At 39.0% G+C, this 18,792-nt stretch overlaps 3 protein-coding genes across 4 annotated transcripts; 2 read left to right on the plus strand and 1 right to left on the minus strand.

Moving 5' to 3' along the window:
- The first annotated feature begins 84 nt into the window (after positions 1 to 84).
- On the plus strand, positions 85 to 4,960 carry LOC114940267 (activator of basal transcription 1). 2 transcript variants are annotated; one of them, XR_014924296.1, is made up of 5 exons: positions 85 to 465; positions 682 to 862; positions 953 to 1,253; positions 2,876 to 3,493; positions 3,998 to 4,960. XR_014924296.1 is itself a non-coding variant. In XM_029314850.2 (3 exons), the coding sequence occupies exons 1-3, from the start codon at positions 309 to 311 to the stop codon at positions 1,233 to 1,235; spliced, it is 621 nt and encodes a 206-aa protein (XP_029170683.1). In that variant the 5' UTR covers positions 85 to 308; the 3' UTR covers positions 1,236 to 1,699. The 2 variants fall into 2 exon arrangements, 1 of the variants encoding a protein (XP_029170683.1); XM_029314850.2 differs by lacking the exons at positions 2,876 to 3,493; positions 3,998 to 4,960 and having other exon boundaries at positions 953 to 1,699.
- Positions 4,961 to 5,717: 757 nt separating this feature from the next.
- On the plus strand, positions 5,718 to 15,725 carry LOC114940266 (uncharacterized). The gene is given in 9 exon segments (XM_029314845.2): positions 5,718 to 5,876; positions 6,447 to 6,578; positions 6,676 to 6,759; positions 7,025 to 7,252; positions 7,669 to 7,872; positions 8,094 to 8,285; positions 8,382 to 9,868; positions 10,600 to 10,747; positions 10,749 to 15,725. Coding segments are annotated over 9 exon segments (3,063 nt in total). The 5' UTR covers positions 5,718 to 5,855; the 3' UTR covers positions 11,316 to 15,725.
- On the minus strand, positions 15,416 to 18,792 carry LOC114940268 (Golgi resident protein GCP60). The gene is made up of 4 exons (XM_029314851.2): positions 18,233 to 18,792; positions 16,457 to 17,541; positions 16,301 to 16,360; positions 15,416 to 16,209 (listed from the first exon to the last, which is right to left on the minus strand). Exons 1-4 carry the CDS (start codon positions 18,420 to 18,422, stop codon positions 16,099 to 16,101), a joined length of 1,446 nt encoding a protein of 481 aa, XP_029170684.1. The 5' UTR covers positions 18,423 to 18,792; the 3' UTR covers positions 15,416 to 16,098.

The following is an 18,792-nucleotide window of genomic DNA, read 5'->3' on the forward strand; positions in this document are numbered from 1 at the left end:
TTGTTATAATATTTTATTTATTAGATATATGTGTGTATAAATTATGTATATAATTAGTCTAATGAATTATTTTGAAATTTTGACATTAGAGTTATGATATAGAAATGAGAGCAACATAGAGATGCTTATTTGACAGAGACAAAAAATCGAGATCGCGCGCATTTTTCTTTTAATATGGCGTCTTCCTGTCACGTGATTAATTGTAGTTCCCCCACACCCGAGTCGGAGAACAGATGGCGCTGAAGCTGCTTCTTCCACGTTTTTCAAGTTGTTGTAATTGAGAAATACGTTTTCTGAAAAATATTATTATGGAGACGAACAATTTGGTAGAACCCAAGAAGAAGGTTAAAAGAGGAATAATATATTTGTCCACAATCCCAAAATATATGAACGTCGCAATGATCCGAGAGATTTTCTCGGCTTACGGGAAAGTGGACAGAGTGTATTTACAACTGGCCGAAAATGGTTAGTTTGTGTGTTTTCATTGTATTATTTTTTTATTTTTTAAATAGCGCAAATTATACATAATTCCAACTATAGTACTTTATTTTTACGATTAAGAATCGGCTTTATGTAAATGTAAAAAAATTATTTTCAAAAATTTTCAACGAAAATAGGAATCGCCATAAATTCTCTTGATTACAAAAGCTATATTTAATTAAAAATATCTCAATGTTTTAGATGCACAATCGATTAAAAAGAAGCGGAAAAAGGCAATCAAGTATTTCACTGAAGGTTGGGTGGAGTTTGAAAGTAAGAAGGTAGCAAAATTTGTAGCAGCAACATTAAACAACACTCAAGTATCTACGAGAAAGAAAAGCAGGTTCTACGATGTTATGTGGAATATAAAGTACTTGCCTAGGTAAGCATAAATAATTTAAATGAATATTTCCTCCCTTTGCTAATATTAATATGCGATTACTATTTGTTTATTATTTATATATTCCCACAGATTTAAATGGATTCACTTGAGTGAGCGCTTAGCATATGAACGTGCTGTGCATAAACAAAGACTTTTAACCGAAATAGCACAAGTTAAGAGAGAAGTTAACTTTTTCTCGTATAATGTAGATAGGAGTAAAAAGTTACTTAAAAAACACAAGCAAGGAGAAGAGACAACTTTCGAATTACCTGAAGTTAAACAGAGGGACACTGATAGTGAGATAAGGAATAGGAAAGCAGAAACAATAGATGAAAAGGATAGAACAGAGTTCCTTAAATCGATATTTGGATAAAATTTGATGTATATATAGGTATTGTATAGTTATATAGCAATTTATTTATGAAAAGAATATAAAAAGGAACTTGAATTGTGTTTAAATTGTTTTATAATAAAACTTTTTTTTAATTTTTTTATACTAAAAACCAAAAATTATGTGAACAATTTTATTCATTCCATACATGTAACATTTATTAGTAAGAAATAATTTTTGTTGCAAAAAAATTAAATCAATATCGATTTTGTTTTTGATAAAATTATCTTATAAATATTTTTTTCTATTAACAATAAACTTATATAATTCTTGCTGAATAATGTTATAAAGATATTTAGTTAAACAGAAGTTAAATATTTTGTTTTTGGCAAATATTTTTTGAAGCATGTGGTTCCCAATGTGATTTATTTTAATCGCATAGTGTAGCTTATGATGGCAATGAAAATTGTACATGTGAAAATATACCAACGTGAAAATTTTCTGTATATATGTATATATCAATTTTAATCAAGCAATGCTTTGATATCTTCAGCAATTTTTATGAAATTATTACATAAATAATACATTTACATGTATGGGAATTTGAGCAATAAGCTCAATTCTGAAAATTCTAGCGTTGTGCGTATCATTTGGCAAGTATTAACACATAAAAAGACTTATACAAACTTGTGATATCCTACACCTTATTCTTTGTATATAAATATCTTCAAAATCAATTTATATACATATATATGTATATATGGCGGCCGAAGAATCAATCTATAGGCAGAATGCGGATTTGGCCGGATTCCAAAATAGTGAAATTATGTTTGACCGTAGTAAGTTGATTCGCGTGTTAGTCCTCTTTTTGACGCAATCATTTTCTTATTTGCCTAAATTTGTAAAAGAATAAATTATGTTTTACGGCAATTAAAAGAAAACACGCGCATAAATAAAATCTCGCGCGAAATTATATGTACGCGCATGTCCAAACGATACGCACATATACATATATATATATATATATATATATATATATATATATATATATATATTTTGTCGCAAATTTATTTAGACTACACTTTGTTGATCTTGCTTACTTATCGATCTGGTCTAAGTATTTATTAGTAGAACCCTCGCCTATTGATTGCTCTGAAAAAATAAGGTCAAATCGTTTAAAGGGTGTCAAAGCAGCTTCCTAGATCTCGCGATACTTTCATAAATAATATTAAAGCGGATCTATCTGTTTAAACTGGGTGTGTGCGTTATTGTTTATCGTCATTAATAAAATCTCGCGTGCAAGTTTATCTCGTATAAATATCACAATTGTTGAATACAAAGAAACATTTCCCTGTAAAATACAGAGAAATATATAAAATAAAAATGTATAGGAAAGAATCTATATCTAATTTTTGAAATTAGGAATTCAATTGAATATTTTCCTCTTCAACCTCTTTATTATTTCTCGCTTAAGGCATCGTGTTATTAAACAGTGAATGTTAAATAGAACAAAAAATGTTAATGCTTTTAATACATGTTTAAATACTGAGAATAATAAATGTGTTTTTTTTTATTTCCTGACTGAACAATAATATAAAAGTTAAGCTTATAAAAATGTAATTCCTTTTTAAAAAATGCCCATGATGAACGGAATAATTAATATATCAAATTTGTTTTTCCAGATCACACTCTTTCCTTCCATCCACATACTTTGAGATGCATGCGCGTGAGATACATGTTCGTTTGCCTGCCATCATCTCAAATTGCAATCAATAGATACCCGTCGAGACGGCGCCAAAACGCGCGTCTTTATCCCGCATAGTTTCCTGCGCTATATAGAAAGGATGAGAGATAACTCGAGGGAGAATCACGACTTTTATGATCGGCATCAAGCAGCTTCCCTTTCTTTATTATCTCTTTATCGCCGTTAGGATGACGTCGAACTCCGGAATAACAAGAACTCATTGTCAGAATTGTCTACGTCTTCAGATACATTTTGGAAAACATTATCTGAAAGTTTCATTCAAATTGAAGGGAATAACACACAAACGTGTAATTGTTTCATTCGTGCGCGAATAAAAGTTTCGACGGAGCGGAGCCGGAAAACGGAAGTTACAAGCAGCTTGAAGAGTATTGAAACTTATTAGAAACTCGCGCACTAGAGCGTTGTAACTTTAATCGATTAATTAATGGTTCGATCGAGCTTTGGATGCACTAGATTTGCGTCATCACATTATTCACGATGAATATTCGAGTGAAAATTATACAAAAGGTGAAAACTCTAAAACTTTTTTTTGATGGTACGTACAAAAATTAAGTTTCTTATTATTTTACCTCTGATTTGAAAATGTATCGCGATTTTATAATTAAACTATCCTTATGCAAACGCAGAAAAATAGAAAATCTAAGAATCCCATTTTATGAAGATATTTAATGTATAATTATATATACAGGGTGTCCCATCAAAAGTGGCCACCCTCCTTTATTTTTGAAACTAAAAGAGATAGACCATAAAAATTATATATGAAATTAAATGGTTCAAACATAGATAGTTTTTGTAAGCAACCACTGTGCTCACAAAAAAGTTTAGTTTGAGCCATTTAATTACATATATAATTTTTATGGTCTATCTCTTTTAGTTTCAAAGATGAAAGGGGATGGCCACTTTTGATGGGACACTGTATATATATATATATTTTATTCATTAAATTATTTGTTCATTAATTTTAAATTATTATATGGATATTTTTAAACTTGTCATAAAGTTTCCGCGATATAAAATTCTTTCTTTCGCTGTTGAATAGCCCCGGACACCGGAGGACGGAAAAAAGCCTAAAAGCCAAGCAACGTCATTCGCATAATTGATGACCCTCGTCCGGATAGCAGCATTCGATATTCCTCGCTCGGCGCCGCCGACGACCTTCATAAACGTTCCTCGTTAATAGGCGAGTCATCGAGTAGGAGGCGGCCGTTCAAGGTCTCGGCGGAGCCATATAGTTGCGAACGTTGCCGGGACGGAAGGCGGGCAAGGATCCTGGATAAGGAAGAGAGCGAGCGCGCAGCGTCGCGACGCCAGGCGGCCAGAGAGCAGCGACGATCCCCACCGACGTCGGCGCCGAGCCACCCCCATCAGTCGGGGCGCCGCCGCGGGGACGCTCCGTACGGTGGAGCGTTTAGCAGTGATCGCGGCACGTTTCCTGGGAGTGGATCCACACCCATGCCTCGCGGTGACGCTCTACGAACGGGTGCTGGAAGCGCGTGATCGCGATAATTTACCCATCCATCCAGTGTACGGGGACTACCTTTGTCGGCCTCGTAATAACGTCCGAACGTAAGAGAGATCATTCATCGCGATTCACCGCTTCTTCGATGTGAGGTAGCGGGGTAAATCCTCGGAATTCGCCGAGGATATGTACGTAGGATTTGTGTGATCGTCGCGTCGCGCGGCTTGCGATGCAAGGATGTGACGAATGTCGTCCAGATGTCCCCCAAAGTGGCGGTAAAGTACGATAATTGTATGAAGGGCGCGCGCGCGTGTGTGTAAAAGACACACATGAACGATTATGTACATACATTTCTCTTTTTTTCATCACATTGTTATTTTTCTTCGATTAATACGTTTCATAAGCTCAGCTTTTAAATCAAATTGATTGTCAAAATGCATCTACGATTAACAAATAATATGGAAATAATAATTTAATAGACAAATGCAATTGTAGAAATTACACGACGGTCGCGTTTATTTAATAAAATCTGTTCTCGCTCGACGAGCCGCATTTATACTAGTTCGTATTAATAATGTTCGGGTACCTTTGACATCAGAGGAACGTGGCGTTGTACGCGGAAGAATTTTCGCTCGTTGCATCGCAGCCATTTACGCTAGGATGCCCTTTTCCGAGCGTCGTTATGTATACAGGGTGCTTTTTGCAAAATATCGAGCGCAAATAATCCAAGATAACGTAAACGTTCGATAAAGCCGGATTAATTTTAACGTCTATGCACGTGTTTGTGTTGTAGCCAAACTTACATATAGTTGGGCGATTGATTTTACAATCTATACATAAATTAATTCGCGGTCCGCGCAAACACGTGCGTGCTGTTATTTTTTATTAAACGATACACGAATCGTTTAGACTCTTGCAATGCTTTTTGTCGTGCACAAAAGATTTTCTCGATATATTATATAAACAGATAATACTTTTGTATTATATTGCTTGTTCCTTTTTTCTATTTTATTGAAATAGAAAAAAGTGTCTGACAACTTTTCGCCGTAAAAAATAATTTATATATTTATTATAATTTTGTATTGAATTCCGAATTGAATATCGAGACTGCCGACATTAATTATTTTCAAATAGGCAATTTATGTGTCCATAAAAAGCGCATAATAAGCTTTTCATATGTATCCCTATAATGATACAATATATTACGAAGGCACGTGTCTTCTTATACGATGTAATTTTGGCGTAAAAATGTTTCAATGGGAGAGGAATAATAGACTCGTTACCGTGATGCCGCAGGATCACAGGAGGGTGCTCGGGTTTTGTCGAGGAGTGAAAGAGGAGGGTGGCATACTACGGCGCTGAAATGACGCAATTTCGTCTCTGACGTCTGATATAATCGTCCAATTCGAGGGGAGGTCCGCTCGGTAACACGATCACGATGAATCGGGAAAACGAGGAAGTACGTTGGCGAATGTCAGAGAACATCTGCATTCACCTTCAGCTTTATAATCCGTCTGAATGTCCTACATAAAATTGAATCTAATTATTTGCTCGGAATGTTGACTCTTGGAGCGAAAAACTCCCGTTTAAGAATAATATAACTATTTCAATCTGAAAGAAGAATTAATATCATGCATATATTTTTCTAATAAAAATATGCTTTATTCTCTGCTTCATGTAAAGAATAGTATAGCTTCATCGTTAATATTAAATATAATTCTGTTAGATAAGATGGAGTATTATTGTTTTTGATAAAAGTGAGAAGTTATGATATTAATAAAAATTAATATTTTTCGATTCGATACAAGACATCTTAGATCTGTTTAGATTCAAAGATACATTCAATCTCATTTATTAATAAAAGAGATTAATAATTGATTTAAATTGAAACCGACGTCCGAAACAAAAGTATCAATTTTATATAGACGTATTATCCATTAGTCGAACATCAATTTTCAATGAGCGGGAGCACAACTTTCCACTCTCCCGATTACTGACAATTCCCTGCACATTAATCTTTCACTCTCAGCAGAGACCGGTCCCCCAGACACTGTGCGGTGCGCTACAAAAAGAGCCCAACTGCAAATGTCTGGTCCTGACTGTGCTTATATACGGCTGTCTCGCGGCAGTGACGTGGTGCCGATGCGCCAACGTTACCAAGGTACTTGAAAAAAAAAACAAATTCTCATTGTTACAATCGCTTTAAAAAAATCCTCCTGTAAACGAGAAAAATTCATCCTCTCTTTCTTCTGCTTCAGCCCATGGTCAACTTCAACAGGTATCCCGTCAAAAGCATGAAGCACTTATCATCGCCCTGCGACGACGGCTACATATACATTCCAGTACGTATACTAGAAATGGAAAATGAAAAAAAAGGGCTTTTTCCGCTTTTTTTCTATATATTATGACACGACCGCGTACGTTGTCTTTTTTTATCACTCGACGAGAAGTAATATCGTCTCCCCTCTTGCTTCATCCCTTTCTCCTCTCTTTACGCACGCTTGGATGCATGAGACGCCGCTCCATCGGCTCTTTTACCCTTTTTTTCTCTCTTCTCTCCCTTTGTCTCTCTCTCTCTTTTTCTCCCTCTCTCTGTTTGTCGTACAGGTGGCATTTATGGGGATGCTGTACCTGGTTTATCTGGTGGAATGCTATCACTCACCGATCAGAATCGATCTACTGCACGCAGAGAGCCAGGACAGTGTGCTATCCAAATTGACGCAGCTAAAGATGGCACAGCCGAGGATATGGTGGAAGGCCGTTTCCTATCACTACGTGCGCAGGAAACGGCAAATTACGCGTTACAGGAACGGAGATAATTATACCACGACGCAGGTGACGGCCCCATTTGGTCCCTTTCATCGGACCTTTAGCGTTCCTCTTCCAACCCTTCCGCCACGTTTCCTGGCATCCGCGAAGTCCTCTTGAAAGTTGTCTAGAAAGAGACTTCTAGTAAGAGACACGCGAAAGAGATTTAGAGCGTAAGATTCGAAACATATTTTTTATATCAGTCCTATAATAGAGATCCAGTATTTCAAGGTAGTATTCTGACATACTATACAGATATATCTGTTTCAGTATTTTGAGAAGCCTTTAGATAAAGAGGCAGTTCTTGATAAAAATCGCAGATGTAGATATTCCGGTTTCTGCATGTTGCAATTACATAGTAACAGCGATGTCGCGATAGCGAAAGGGTTAAGGACGCGCCTGACGAATCACTCCCCTCACTACCTCACCGGCTCGCTTCGCAGGTCTATTACGAGAGGGTGAACACACACTCGGCCACCTCCCACTACTACTACGACTACTGCGGAGTGAGGGACATCAGCAAGGAATTAATACTCGAGCCGAAGATACCGATCACGAAGATCATGCTCACCAAGGGCTTCGCGTTTTCCAACATAAGGTCCGCCACAGAGTTCGAGGAGGCTCGATCGCGATTCTTCGCCGAACAAGTACGAAAATAAACAATGATCAGTATATATCATTGTTGAAAAATTAGGTTTCCTATAATAATAAATTATTGTAATCATATAATATAATTAATTATAAATTATAATTATATAATATATAATTAATTGTATATTTTATAATAATTAATTGTACCAGTAACAGTTTTATGTAGGAAATTTATATGTAAATGATGAAAAAAATAATGCATATTTGTTCCTTTTAGGAACTCAGTGACGATTATATGGAGATGAGGGAGGGTCTCGATCTCGGCTACAACGTCAACACAATGCTGGTTGCCGTCCTTGGTAATCCCTGGTTCACGAATCGCTACATTTACTGGTGTCTGAGCGCCTTGTTGCTTAGCTGGCCACTGAGGGTGATAATCGAATATAAAACGCAATATGCTGATTATCAGGTAAATGCATCGACCATTTTGAAAATCCAATTACGTTATATCAAAGCAAGATAAGATCAAGTCCCAACGGAAATACATACGAGAGTTCTCTATCAGGTGACCAAGCTCTTCGGCGTCAATTATGACACACCGACTTCTGGCGAACCCATCCACGCGTCCATGAGCCAGTTGAGCCAGCTTGGTTCCTACATGCTGGCGCCGAGTTACAGCGAAGCGTTGTTGATGGAACCAGCAACGCCTCGTAACGACGGACCGGAAGTCAGGAGTCAGGAAAACCCGCAAGCTCAAAGACGGGAAACGAATGTCGCGACCGACATGGTACCCAGCTACTCCGAGGCGCTTCTCTACGAGCGTGCCGAGCAGCACGATCGGCATACGGCGATCGTCGCGAATACCACCGTCGCCGAAAGCGTCCCGAGCGACGTGAACCGTCCTGCAATCGTTCCGTGCAACGCGAACGACCCGAGTAGGCAGACCCTGTCGCCGATGCCGTGCGAGTGTCACTGCCCGTGTCCGTGTCACGGGAATACGAACGATTACGAGGGATTCAGGGACGAGCGCAGTTACGTCGAAATCGCAGCCGGTGGTGACCACCCTCACCATCCACCTCCACCTCCTGGCGCCCCGTCAACGCACCACGTCGGTATCGCTGGCGATACCTTTGAGAGTGAAATAGCGACGCTACGGACGACAGCTGACGGCCGGCTACATCCACCTGGGAACGTGGTACCCCGTTCGTTGGACGATCTCCAGGTCGGAGCGTCTCCGAGCAAGTGCGGCAGCTGCGGCAGAATCTCCACCAGCACGCAAACGATCAACGTGGACGTTCCTGTTCCCCGCGTGGTCGCAAGAAACAAATCGGTCGCGAGCTCGCAGACCTTTACCTCGGCGGCGGACTTTATTTCCGGTGTAAACATGCACGAAAGAGAACACGCAGGGACTGCTATACCCCGCGACATTTCCGAGCCAAACCTGCGTTCGCGAACGGAACTAGTGCCTCCCGCGTTTCCGAACGGGAACGTCAGGAGTCTGGAGAACATCTTGGAGAACGAGGAGGCATCGATCCTGAAGAGAAGCAGTAGAGGTAGTTTCAAGCTGCCGGAGAGAAATCTTCCAAATGAAAGGTCACACGCTCCCGAGCATCACAGAAGGTTCCCGCCCTCTCTGGCCCATCACCGGTCTCTCTCCCTCGACGAGGCGAGCGTCTCCCCGAGGAACACCAGCGGCAATGGCACCATCCCGAAAATCGAGTCGCGCAGCAGGATTATGGTGAATCCCATGTCGAACGAGGCCTGCTGGAAGCTGCCAGACTCGAGGACGTACTTCTGCCTGAAGTCGATCTTGAAGCAGAACAGACAGAGGTACACCCTAGTGACCGCGGACGAGTTACAGAATCTCGGTGATCAGGAGGTCGTTAATCGAGGTATCGAGTGCGTCGACAGTTGCATCGGCAGAAACGAGAAGGGTGATCATTCGCGCTCAAGGGAGAGATTGCAGGCCAGGAGAAGGATGCCGTCCTTCGAAGAGTTTATGCCAAGAGACAAAACGTATCCTTTCTACGATCAGAAACGAGAAAGCACCAGGTAAGCCATATCTCTGTATTTTAATTTTAGCTTTTAGTCGCTATTTTGAATAACTGTCTTAGTCTGCCTTATATTATCTCGCTATATATATATATGCATTCATATTCTTTGCAATAATTGCAGCAAGATTTATTATTATATCATTGCTTATTAATAATTAATGTGCTGTATTTTGTTTCTGCTTGCTCTCATCGCATAACGGCGGTATATTATGGCTGTATTATTATTAATTGGTAATCATCTATATATCATATTAATTCTTTAAACTTGGCGATATATTTTATACATGTGCTTTCCTGCGCTTTTCATTCAGACTTGCAAATTCTCATCTGCAATTTAAATATGTTTTTAAATGCTTAAAAGTCCTTTAAGCTTTTTTATTTAATTATATATTTTTAATTATGTTTATATATGTATATCTTTCGAAATTTTTTATTGTAATTCCATTTGATATCAAATAGTCCTGTTATTGAAGTTCTTTGAAAAAGGAATAAAAATTTTGAATTCCTTATATTTTTTTTTCATATTGTAATATCAAGTTTATTTTTGCCAAGTTGGGAAAATTAGTTTATAATATATATGACTTGGAGTTGGGACAATCGTTGCTTGTCAAGGACAACGAATGTTATCGGACCAAGTCGGGGAACAAATCTCTCTCGATCGTCTCAACTCCGATATAAACGCGTGTTTCAAGCGGATCCAAAGTTAATAAATCAATGTCGTCTTTCTAGAACGCTCATTTTTGCCAGCCCAATACAAGAGGTCTTCCCTGGTGATCCCTTCGGCGGCAAGAATATCGTGCCAATCGAGAGTTCCATGGATTACACCGGCAGAGAAAATCCCGCTCGTCTGAGCCGATCAGCGTCCGTACACCGGGACCTCGCGATGCGCTCCGGACGTCTTCACCGGGGAACGAACGGGACGCGTTCCTGTCGAGCCGTTTCGAGCCGAAAACGTGGTCTATCCACCTTCGCGCGGCGCACATCCATCGCATCGTCACGAGAGGGATCTTCGGTATCTCTTGCACGGCAGAAGCCCGTCGACGTCCTCGAGCATGGACGCAAGTGCGGATGTTCGCCTCAGGGTCGACGAGACGCCGCCGCTTCCACCTCCGCGAGCGTATCGAAACGACCCGCCTTTTCCTCCCTTTGGCAGGATGCCCTCCGAACGCATGAACAGATGGTCGACGAGCTCGAACGAATACGACGACGCTAGGTCTCACGATGGACGTCCTCCGGTTGGGTTTTACACACCGGACAGGAGACACCAACTGCCACCACCGCATCGGCTAAACAGACCCGGGATGACCAGATCGTTCAGGGAACGGCGTCCGAAGCTCGTTCATACCGACAGGAATTTCCGCCGGAGCTTCACAGGCAGGGTAGAGGATTACAGAATGGAGAACGAATTTAGACGAGCGAATTTCAGCATGGAGACCTCGTTGTAACGAGGGTATTCTCAGGGTTGTCGAATGCACCGGTCTCGGTTAGACGCGACCGCGATTAACTCTTGTACTGTACAAAGTGTCAATTCCACAGTGATGGTTTTTGCAAAGAGATTTTTTTTCTTAGCAAAAGCTCAATATTTTTTGTCAACTATTAATTTTCAATATTGTATACCTTGATGTTAGTGTACGTGAACGCGAAAATTTTGCTAAAGTAAGATTTATACAAAATTCATGAGAGCATATTCTCGCGAAACCTAAAGTTTATACTATAAAACCAGCTGTACATCAAAAGTTAATTAATTGATTTTGCAAAAAAATAAATATAAGAAATGTTTTCAAACCGGACATCGCTTAACCGAAATGATTGGTGCATTGTTCATCTCTAGAAGATTGCAAGTTTTCCTCGTCTGTCTACGATATTATAAGTGGGACTATAATCTAGTTAGAAAACAGCGAGTCCGCCGACTGTGGGGATTTTAACTAATCCAGATACTCCGGTCGGTACGACTCAGCCTTAAAATTGTTACTCCTTCGTTCTACGCTATACTTGTATTGTAAGTATCCGTCCTACTACTTTCGAGTTAAAACCAGTTAATACGCAAACGGGTCGTGCGGTTTTTTCAAGAGACAATTCCAATTGCGGGCTATTGCCCTTCGCGCCTTCGCTTAAAAACGACACTCGCAAGAGGACCACGACATTTAGAAATGATTCGCGGATCTCGGACAAAGAAGGAGGATGTCCGCGCGTGTTTTGCATCTAATTAATCGCAAGGTTAATCGAACGATCGCATTTATTAAGCGTCGAATGCGCACCGCGAAACGTAGAAGCTTCAGAATAGACGAACACTAAAGCTAAAGCGAAGCGAACGCGCCTTTGGAAGCGAGTCCAAGTACAATTAATTTTTCGGGACGATGTGCCTCGCTAAAATTTAGCCAAGCCAATTCGAAAGTTAACGCGCAATTTACTATTTAGGCGTATATAAAACGCTGTCATACAAAACGTCGAGTCAATTACGTATGCAGGCTATCGCGAGTTGCGGCCAAGTGCAACGATTCTTTAGATTGTCGTTTAGCATACGTTTTTAGTGTGGATCCGACCCGCTTAAGTTTCGTCATATATATTAATACGTATCGGCGCAAGACCATTTTCGTACATTCCGATCGAATCCGGCCGATTTATTTACATATTAAGTATATATTAATATATTCCACGTGTGTGGCTAGTGCATATAAATCTAAAAGATTTGATAAAGCTTCATATTCGGTAAAATAGATTTTTAAAATGTCCTTATTTTTCCATTAACGTTAATTATAATCATCTGTCTCCGAGCTGTTTATATTTGCCTACGTAAAATGGGCAGAGAACTTGCGATCTTAAATGTTGATAAAAAGGAAGATACATATATATATGCATCAGATGCATATATAATGATGTAAGCATCCACATTTCCGATCTCCTTTCAAGTCTTCATCATATATTCGTTCGAACATTTTAGACATGAATGACGAATCGAACGAAAATATTTTACTTGTTACTAGTTGTTATGTAAATTGTAACCGAGTCCGCGTAAACATACATGCAAGAAAATGGATGAAATAGTGGGGATTTTCAAAGATTTCGTTCCATGAATCAAAAGTTATTCTCTTTTTTGATAAGAACTAAAAAGAGGTAGAAAAAATCAAAATCTTTTTCTTCCAATTGTTTATTTAATAAAAAGAGAAATATAAAGAAATGATGGAGAAAAAAACCAGTATTTTTCACGAAGTAGAACAAATTTTCGAAAATTTGATATCCGAGTCAATTTTTCATGGAACACATTCCTGTTAATCCCTCCTGAGTTACCTATTTTCTTCGCGGTTGTTCGTTATAAAAACGAATAAACTATTTTACGTGCACATTCATCGAGCGATGTACCGAGTTATGTATTTCCTAAGGACAGGCGGAAGTGTAAATTTGTCGTTAAGCGATATAGCTCAATTATATATACTACACTGCACGCGACAATTATTATGATTATGATTATTATTATTATATTAGGTGCAAGTGCGCGTTTATGTCCGCACGGCATCTAACGACCACAGTCGCTGAGTTTTTGATGAATGTTCCACTTTCGATCATACGCACAGACACATACGCACGCACACACACGCATTTACCGATATATGCCTTCGTCGTATATTTATATACTTTAGATCCGTAATTCTAAGGCTAAAAAAAGACAAGCAGTATCGCGCGCGCGCGCACACGATAGAAATTAATGCGAATCTAGGGCTTAAGGTGATGTGAACTAAGTCGCTATCGAGGCTGCTTCGTAAATATGCAGTTGTGTCTTGCGCATACCTTCTTTTACTCATTATTAATTCCTGGATCAATTTGAGGAAAAGCCGAGTAGACACCTTGTATAGACATTACGTCCGCGTTAGGGACTTCAATGATACGTCGTCAATGATATGTGATAATTTAATCGTTTCAGTCCGACGTATATTAAATATAGGAACGCGAATAATCGTAATGCGAATTAAAATGAATTAATTGATGGAGTCTCGTCGAAAACATTCAAAGATTATCTATAAAAATCTATTATATTTCAAAGTTGTTCCTCTGTAAAAAAATTAAATCATTTATACGATGCTTCTCGCGACTGAAACGAAAAAGAAAAGCTCATTCGATAGCTGAGACCACTCTCAAAAATCTCAGGGCGACGAGATCGACGAAGCTATAGCGTTTAGTTTTGTGCGCGGTGACAAAAAAAAAGAGATCGTGATTTTTATTATAATAATAACGCAAAGATCGAAAAAAATGAGACGGACGAGCTTTCGGATAAGACGAAACCTTCGCAGCAGTGGCAAAGTATATAAGCTTTTCTGCGTCATTTAAAATAAGAAAACAATATCGTTGTTGGAAATTACGTAGATAAAATATAGATAGTTTGGACGTTCCGGGATTTGTCAACTGCCATACCGTGGTGCGACCTAGTATTAATTTAATTAATTGCGTACATCATACACACGCGAGCGAATCGTTTCTAAATTTCAAACGCAATGCTCAGTCGAAAAAAAATCAATTCGCGAAAAAAATGTATCGTACGGAGGCGAAAGAACGGATAAATGAAAGAATGTCGCACAATAGCTTTCTTACTACGAGAATATTTGTACAACGAAGCCGTATTTTTTTAGCGAAGGAAAAACACGCATACTTCACGCTTAGGGTGGAGCTCGGACTCGTGGGAGTTTGTGCTCGTTAAGTTAAAGGCTGTTGCAAATATATATGTAATATATAGGATGCTTCAGGAGGAATGGTCAGCATTCTAGGACCTGATTGTACACATCATTTTAAGCAAAAAAGTTTATATAAACATGTCCTAACATGTCTGAACGATTATAAAGATACAAAACGTATTCAGTTTTAAGGACGAATATATTAACTTATTAGAACCAAGTTCTATGAAACAATTACATGAAATTTTAAGTTTATAATACATTTGAGTACAATTGTATCATAGAATGCTGTTCTTTTTGAAACACTGTGTGTGTATGTATATATATATATATATATATACATATATATATATATATATATACATACACACATATATATATATATATATAAAACTGTCACGCCACGAGTCGACTCTGGTAACTCCGTCGTTTAATCGGCGCTTAATATTTAATCTCTTGCGGACAATCTACGTGTGTACTTTAGGGCGCGTATAATAATATAATCAATTTCGCTCTGTCTCCGCTCCTTTCCCGAACAAATTAACGATACAAAACTCATGCCGTCTCAAAAATAAAGTGCTCTTCTAATTAAACGTCGTTATAGATCGAAGCTAAACGCGTGATAAAATGGGAGTACGATAAGAGCGGAATCAAGCACGCATACCCGTTAGTATAAGTTATTTGTAGTTGGATGTTGCAGGATACAATTATTATTATTATTATTATTATTATTATTATTATTATCATTAATATCGTGAGTAATATAAATCGTACGATTTTGCTGTAAAAACAATATGGCTACGTAGAATAATAAACGTTACAAAAAAAAGAGAGAGAGGAATGAACTTTGTCGTTGAGAATCGTGAATGAAACAAGAAATGCGCACTGAATCTGTTGCTGTATTTCTCCTTAAAGAAAAATAAGATAATTTTAATAAAAGCTACATATGACATAGTGAACACTAATCAGTGATAAAATCTGTATTACATGGAGTTAGCAAAAAACATTCCAAGCAAATATCCATATAGACGATACAAAAGCGTATGTGTATACATTCAACCCTTTGTTCTATATAATACGAAATATCTTCACCTTTACATGTGTATATATACATATACACATATACATATATATACACACACATACACATACATATATAGTATATTAAACGCCGATATGAATATTTTAAAATTTTCTCCAAAATTATAATAAAAAAACACCGTTTGAATCGAAGAATCGGCGCAGATTATGCAATAATGCACATAGAAAAGTTAATTTACACAATCATCTCGTAAATGTAGATAGTTAAGAATCTGTTTCGTGCGCACAGCATTTTTTGCCACTTTAAAGAATATAGAACATGTGTGTTCTTATTTGACTATACAATAAATATATTTTCTTTGTATGTGAACAGATTTTTTCGCGCGAATCGAATCGAGACATAAAAGACTTATTTAGTTGGACTAGCATTATTAGTTAGACAATTATTATGCCAAGGCTAGTGCTCAACAGACGACGACGTATAATCGATACACATCTCGTTTTATAATATGTAACGTAAAGACTAATTATTATTCTTCACCAAGTTATTCTGCCGTGTGTAATACACTCGGTAGTAAAGCGTTTTACTCCGCCAAAGAGAGTAAGAGTTGTCGAACTTTAGAAGATATACTCCCTGCAAACGAGAAAGGAGAAATTAATAATTATGAATTCTTCAAGTACTAAAAAACTAGATAATTCTATGGCAAATTTTCTTATGCCCTTACCTCGCCTGGATATTGATGACTTCCAGCGTAGATCTCCTCCTGAGAGTCTCTCCTATATACCTTTAAACGACATTAAAAGAATTAATATATCAGTGCAGGTGTTCCGCAACTCTTATATATTAAATATATTCAAATTGAAAACTAGTGACTACTCACAGGTACTATAACGCTTATGGGCGGTGTAGCAGTTTTACGTGCAGGTTGAGAGTTGCCGTTCACCGATCCACTCTCCAGGTCTTCTCCGCGCGGTTCGTATTCCTCCTCCTCCTCGTCCTCGTCTTCGGACTCGCTTATGTGCACAGATACCTGATTCGTCTCCGGCTTAGACCACTCGAAATAAACTCCAAAACCGATGTCGTAACCGTCGGTAGCGAATTCCCAGAATAAGCACGTACCGTCCTCGTGCGTGGGAACTCGCACCGTCACCGTCTCGCCGTGACCGACCTTGATGACCGCGTCGCCCGCTTCTCGCCTAATGACCTGCTTGAACTCCTCCACACCCTTCCTCGTCCACATCTCCGCGGCATTAATGGGCGGCCAATCTTCTATCTCGTCCGAATCGTCATCGTTCAAAGGCGCGTTCTCGTTCGAGTCGTCCTTATCGTCGTCGTTGTCATCTTTGGACGTCGTCGTGTCCTCCGGTTCGACGCTCTTCTTCTTCTCCTCATCCTCAGACTGATCCTCGATGACTAGTTGATTCTGGTGCAACTGCTGCATGTATTGATGGTAATGCTGTTCCTGCAATTGCCTGATCAGAACGCCCTGTTGCTCCGGATTGCCAGGATATTGCTGCTCAGCGTACACTTTGAACTGATAATACGTCTGCTGATTCAAAGCATCCTGGATTTGTCTCCTCTGAGTCTCCTCCTTCAGTCTTTCTTCTTCTTGCTTCTTTTTCTCTTCCTCCAGTTCCTTGAGCTTCCTTTCCTCTTCCAGTTTTTTGGCCTCTTCCTCTTTCTTAAGACGCTGTTTCTCCTCAAAGTCCCTTTTCTGTGCTTCGACTACGGTTCTGAATAAAGGACACAGCTTATCCAATAATACTATAAAACCCTCCATTGCCTGTTCCTTTGATATATCTCCTAGATTTTGCCATGCCAATCGCCTGTCCTTTCCAATCACATCCAGGACGCCTAACGGTGCTGCATTTTCAGCTGTACATTTTCCATGTGTCACTTGCTGTGTAAATGCCACCAATTTCAATTTGTCCTCGTAAGAGAGATGCACTGCCTTGCCCTCTTTCTCTAAATACACAAATCTTTCGATAACAATCTTGTAAAGAAATAGTATATATATATATATATATATATATTAAAAATATAATTTATCTTTTTATTTAAAATTTATCAAAATATTAAAATGTATATATATGTTTCTGACATTTCTCATATTATAAACGTATATTTGTATCACTGTAAAGATGTTTCACAATAGTATACAATAAGTATACACACAAAGCATTGCATTGTCAATGATCACAATGATCATTGCACAATATAAATTTAATTAATGCATACAAGATTTATGCGTTAGATGCTTCATCTTACTTTCAAATAAAAATTTTTATGTCTTGTAAATATAAAAATGCGCAATTACATATATTTATATCAATAAAAATTATACACATACATATGTTCATTTCCATTTCAATAATTCTTAATTTACATAACGTAGCATTTGAATTTTCAACAGTATTATTTTATCTTTAAAATGTCTAGAATAAAAAAATTCCTTACCTTTATCAGAAAATTAAATTCTCTATTTAATTTCTATAAAATAGATTGCATATTAAATGTGAAAATAGAAGAAACAACATTACAGAGTCTTTAGGAATCGAAGGATTTTCAAGTCCTCCTACGTCAGATAGGAAAAATTGCGCCGTAAACATAGGACACATAATCCGAGGTCGTCGACGAGACGACGTCCAGGACTCACCTTTGTAGAAGTTGAGCGCGAGCTTGTAGAGCTCCCGCGTCTCGAAGCCCCAGAGTTGGGGGCTCTCGCAGACTTTCGCGTCATCGGCATCGTTCCCGGGCTTACTTGTCGTCGTCTCCTCGTCGTCCTCGACGCTCAGCTTGTCCAGGCTCTCGCCGAGCGCGGACACGTCCTCCTCGGCTGCCGCCATTTGCGCGCTTCGGGCGAAGTCTGACACGTCAGGATTGATAATAAATCGCGCCGCCTAACCTCGTCCTCGACGAGCGCGGCCGGGATCCAGCAGCGGACCGCGGCATTATCTCGCGTGCCGCATGGCGGAGCTTGACTGCGTCGTCGGACGCGATAAGGGATCTTCCGATAAGAGAGAAATATGTACCGGTGTATTTAATTGCGCGCGGACGACGAAACCTCGTCGTAGCTCGAAGGCGACGTAAGAACTGCGCGTCCTCCACCTCCTACACTGATGGCGTGTCTTCTTGCGTGTGTGCGCATATATACGTGCACACGTGACGACGATGACCCTCGGAAAGACGCATATTTACGTCTTTACATATGACATG

This window comes from Nylanderia fulva, unplaced genomic scaffold (genome assembly GCF_048542155.1).
Source record: "Nylanderia fulva isolate GAGA-0341 unplaced genomic scaffold, ASM4854215v1 Scaffold16, whole genome shotgun sequence".
In the NCBI taxonomy this organism is placed as follows: domain Eukaryota; kingdom Metazoa; phylum Arthropoda; class Insecta; order Hymenoptera; family Formicidae; genus Nylanderia; species Nylanderia fulva.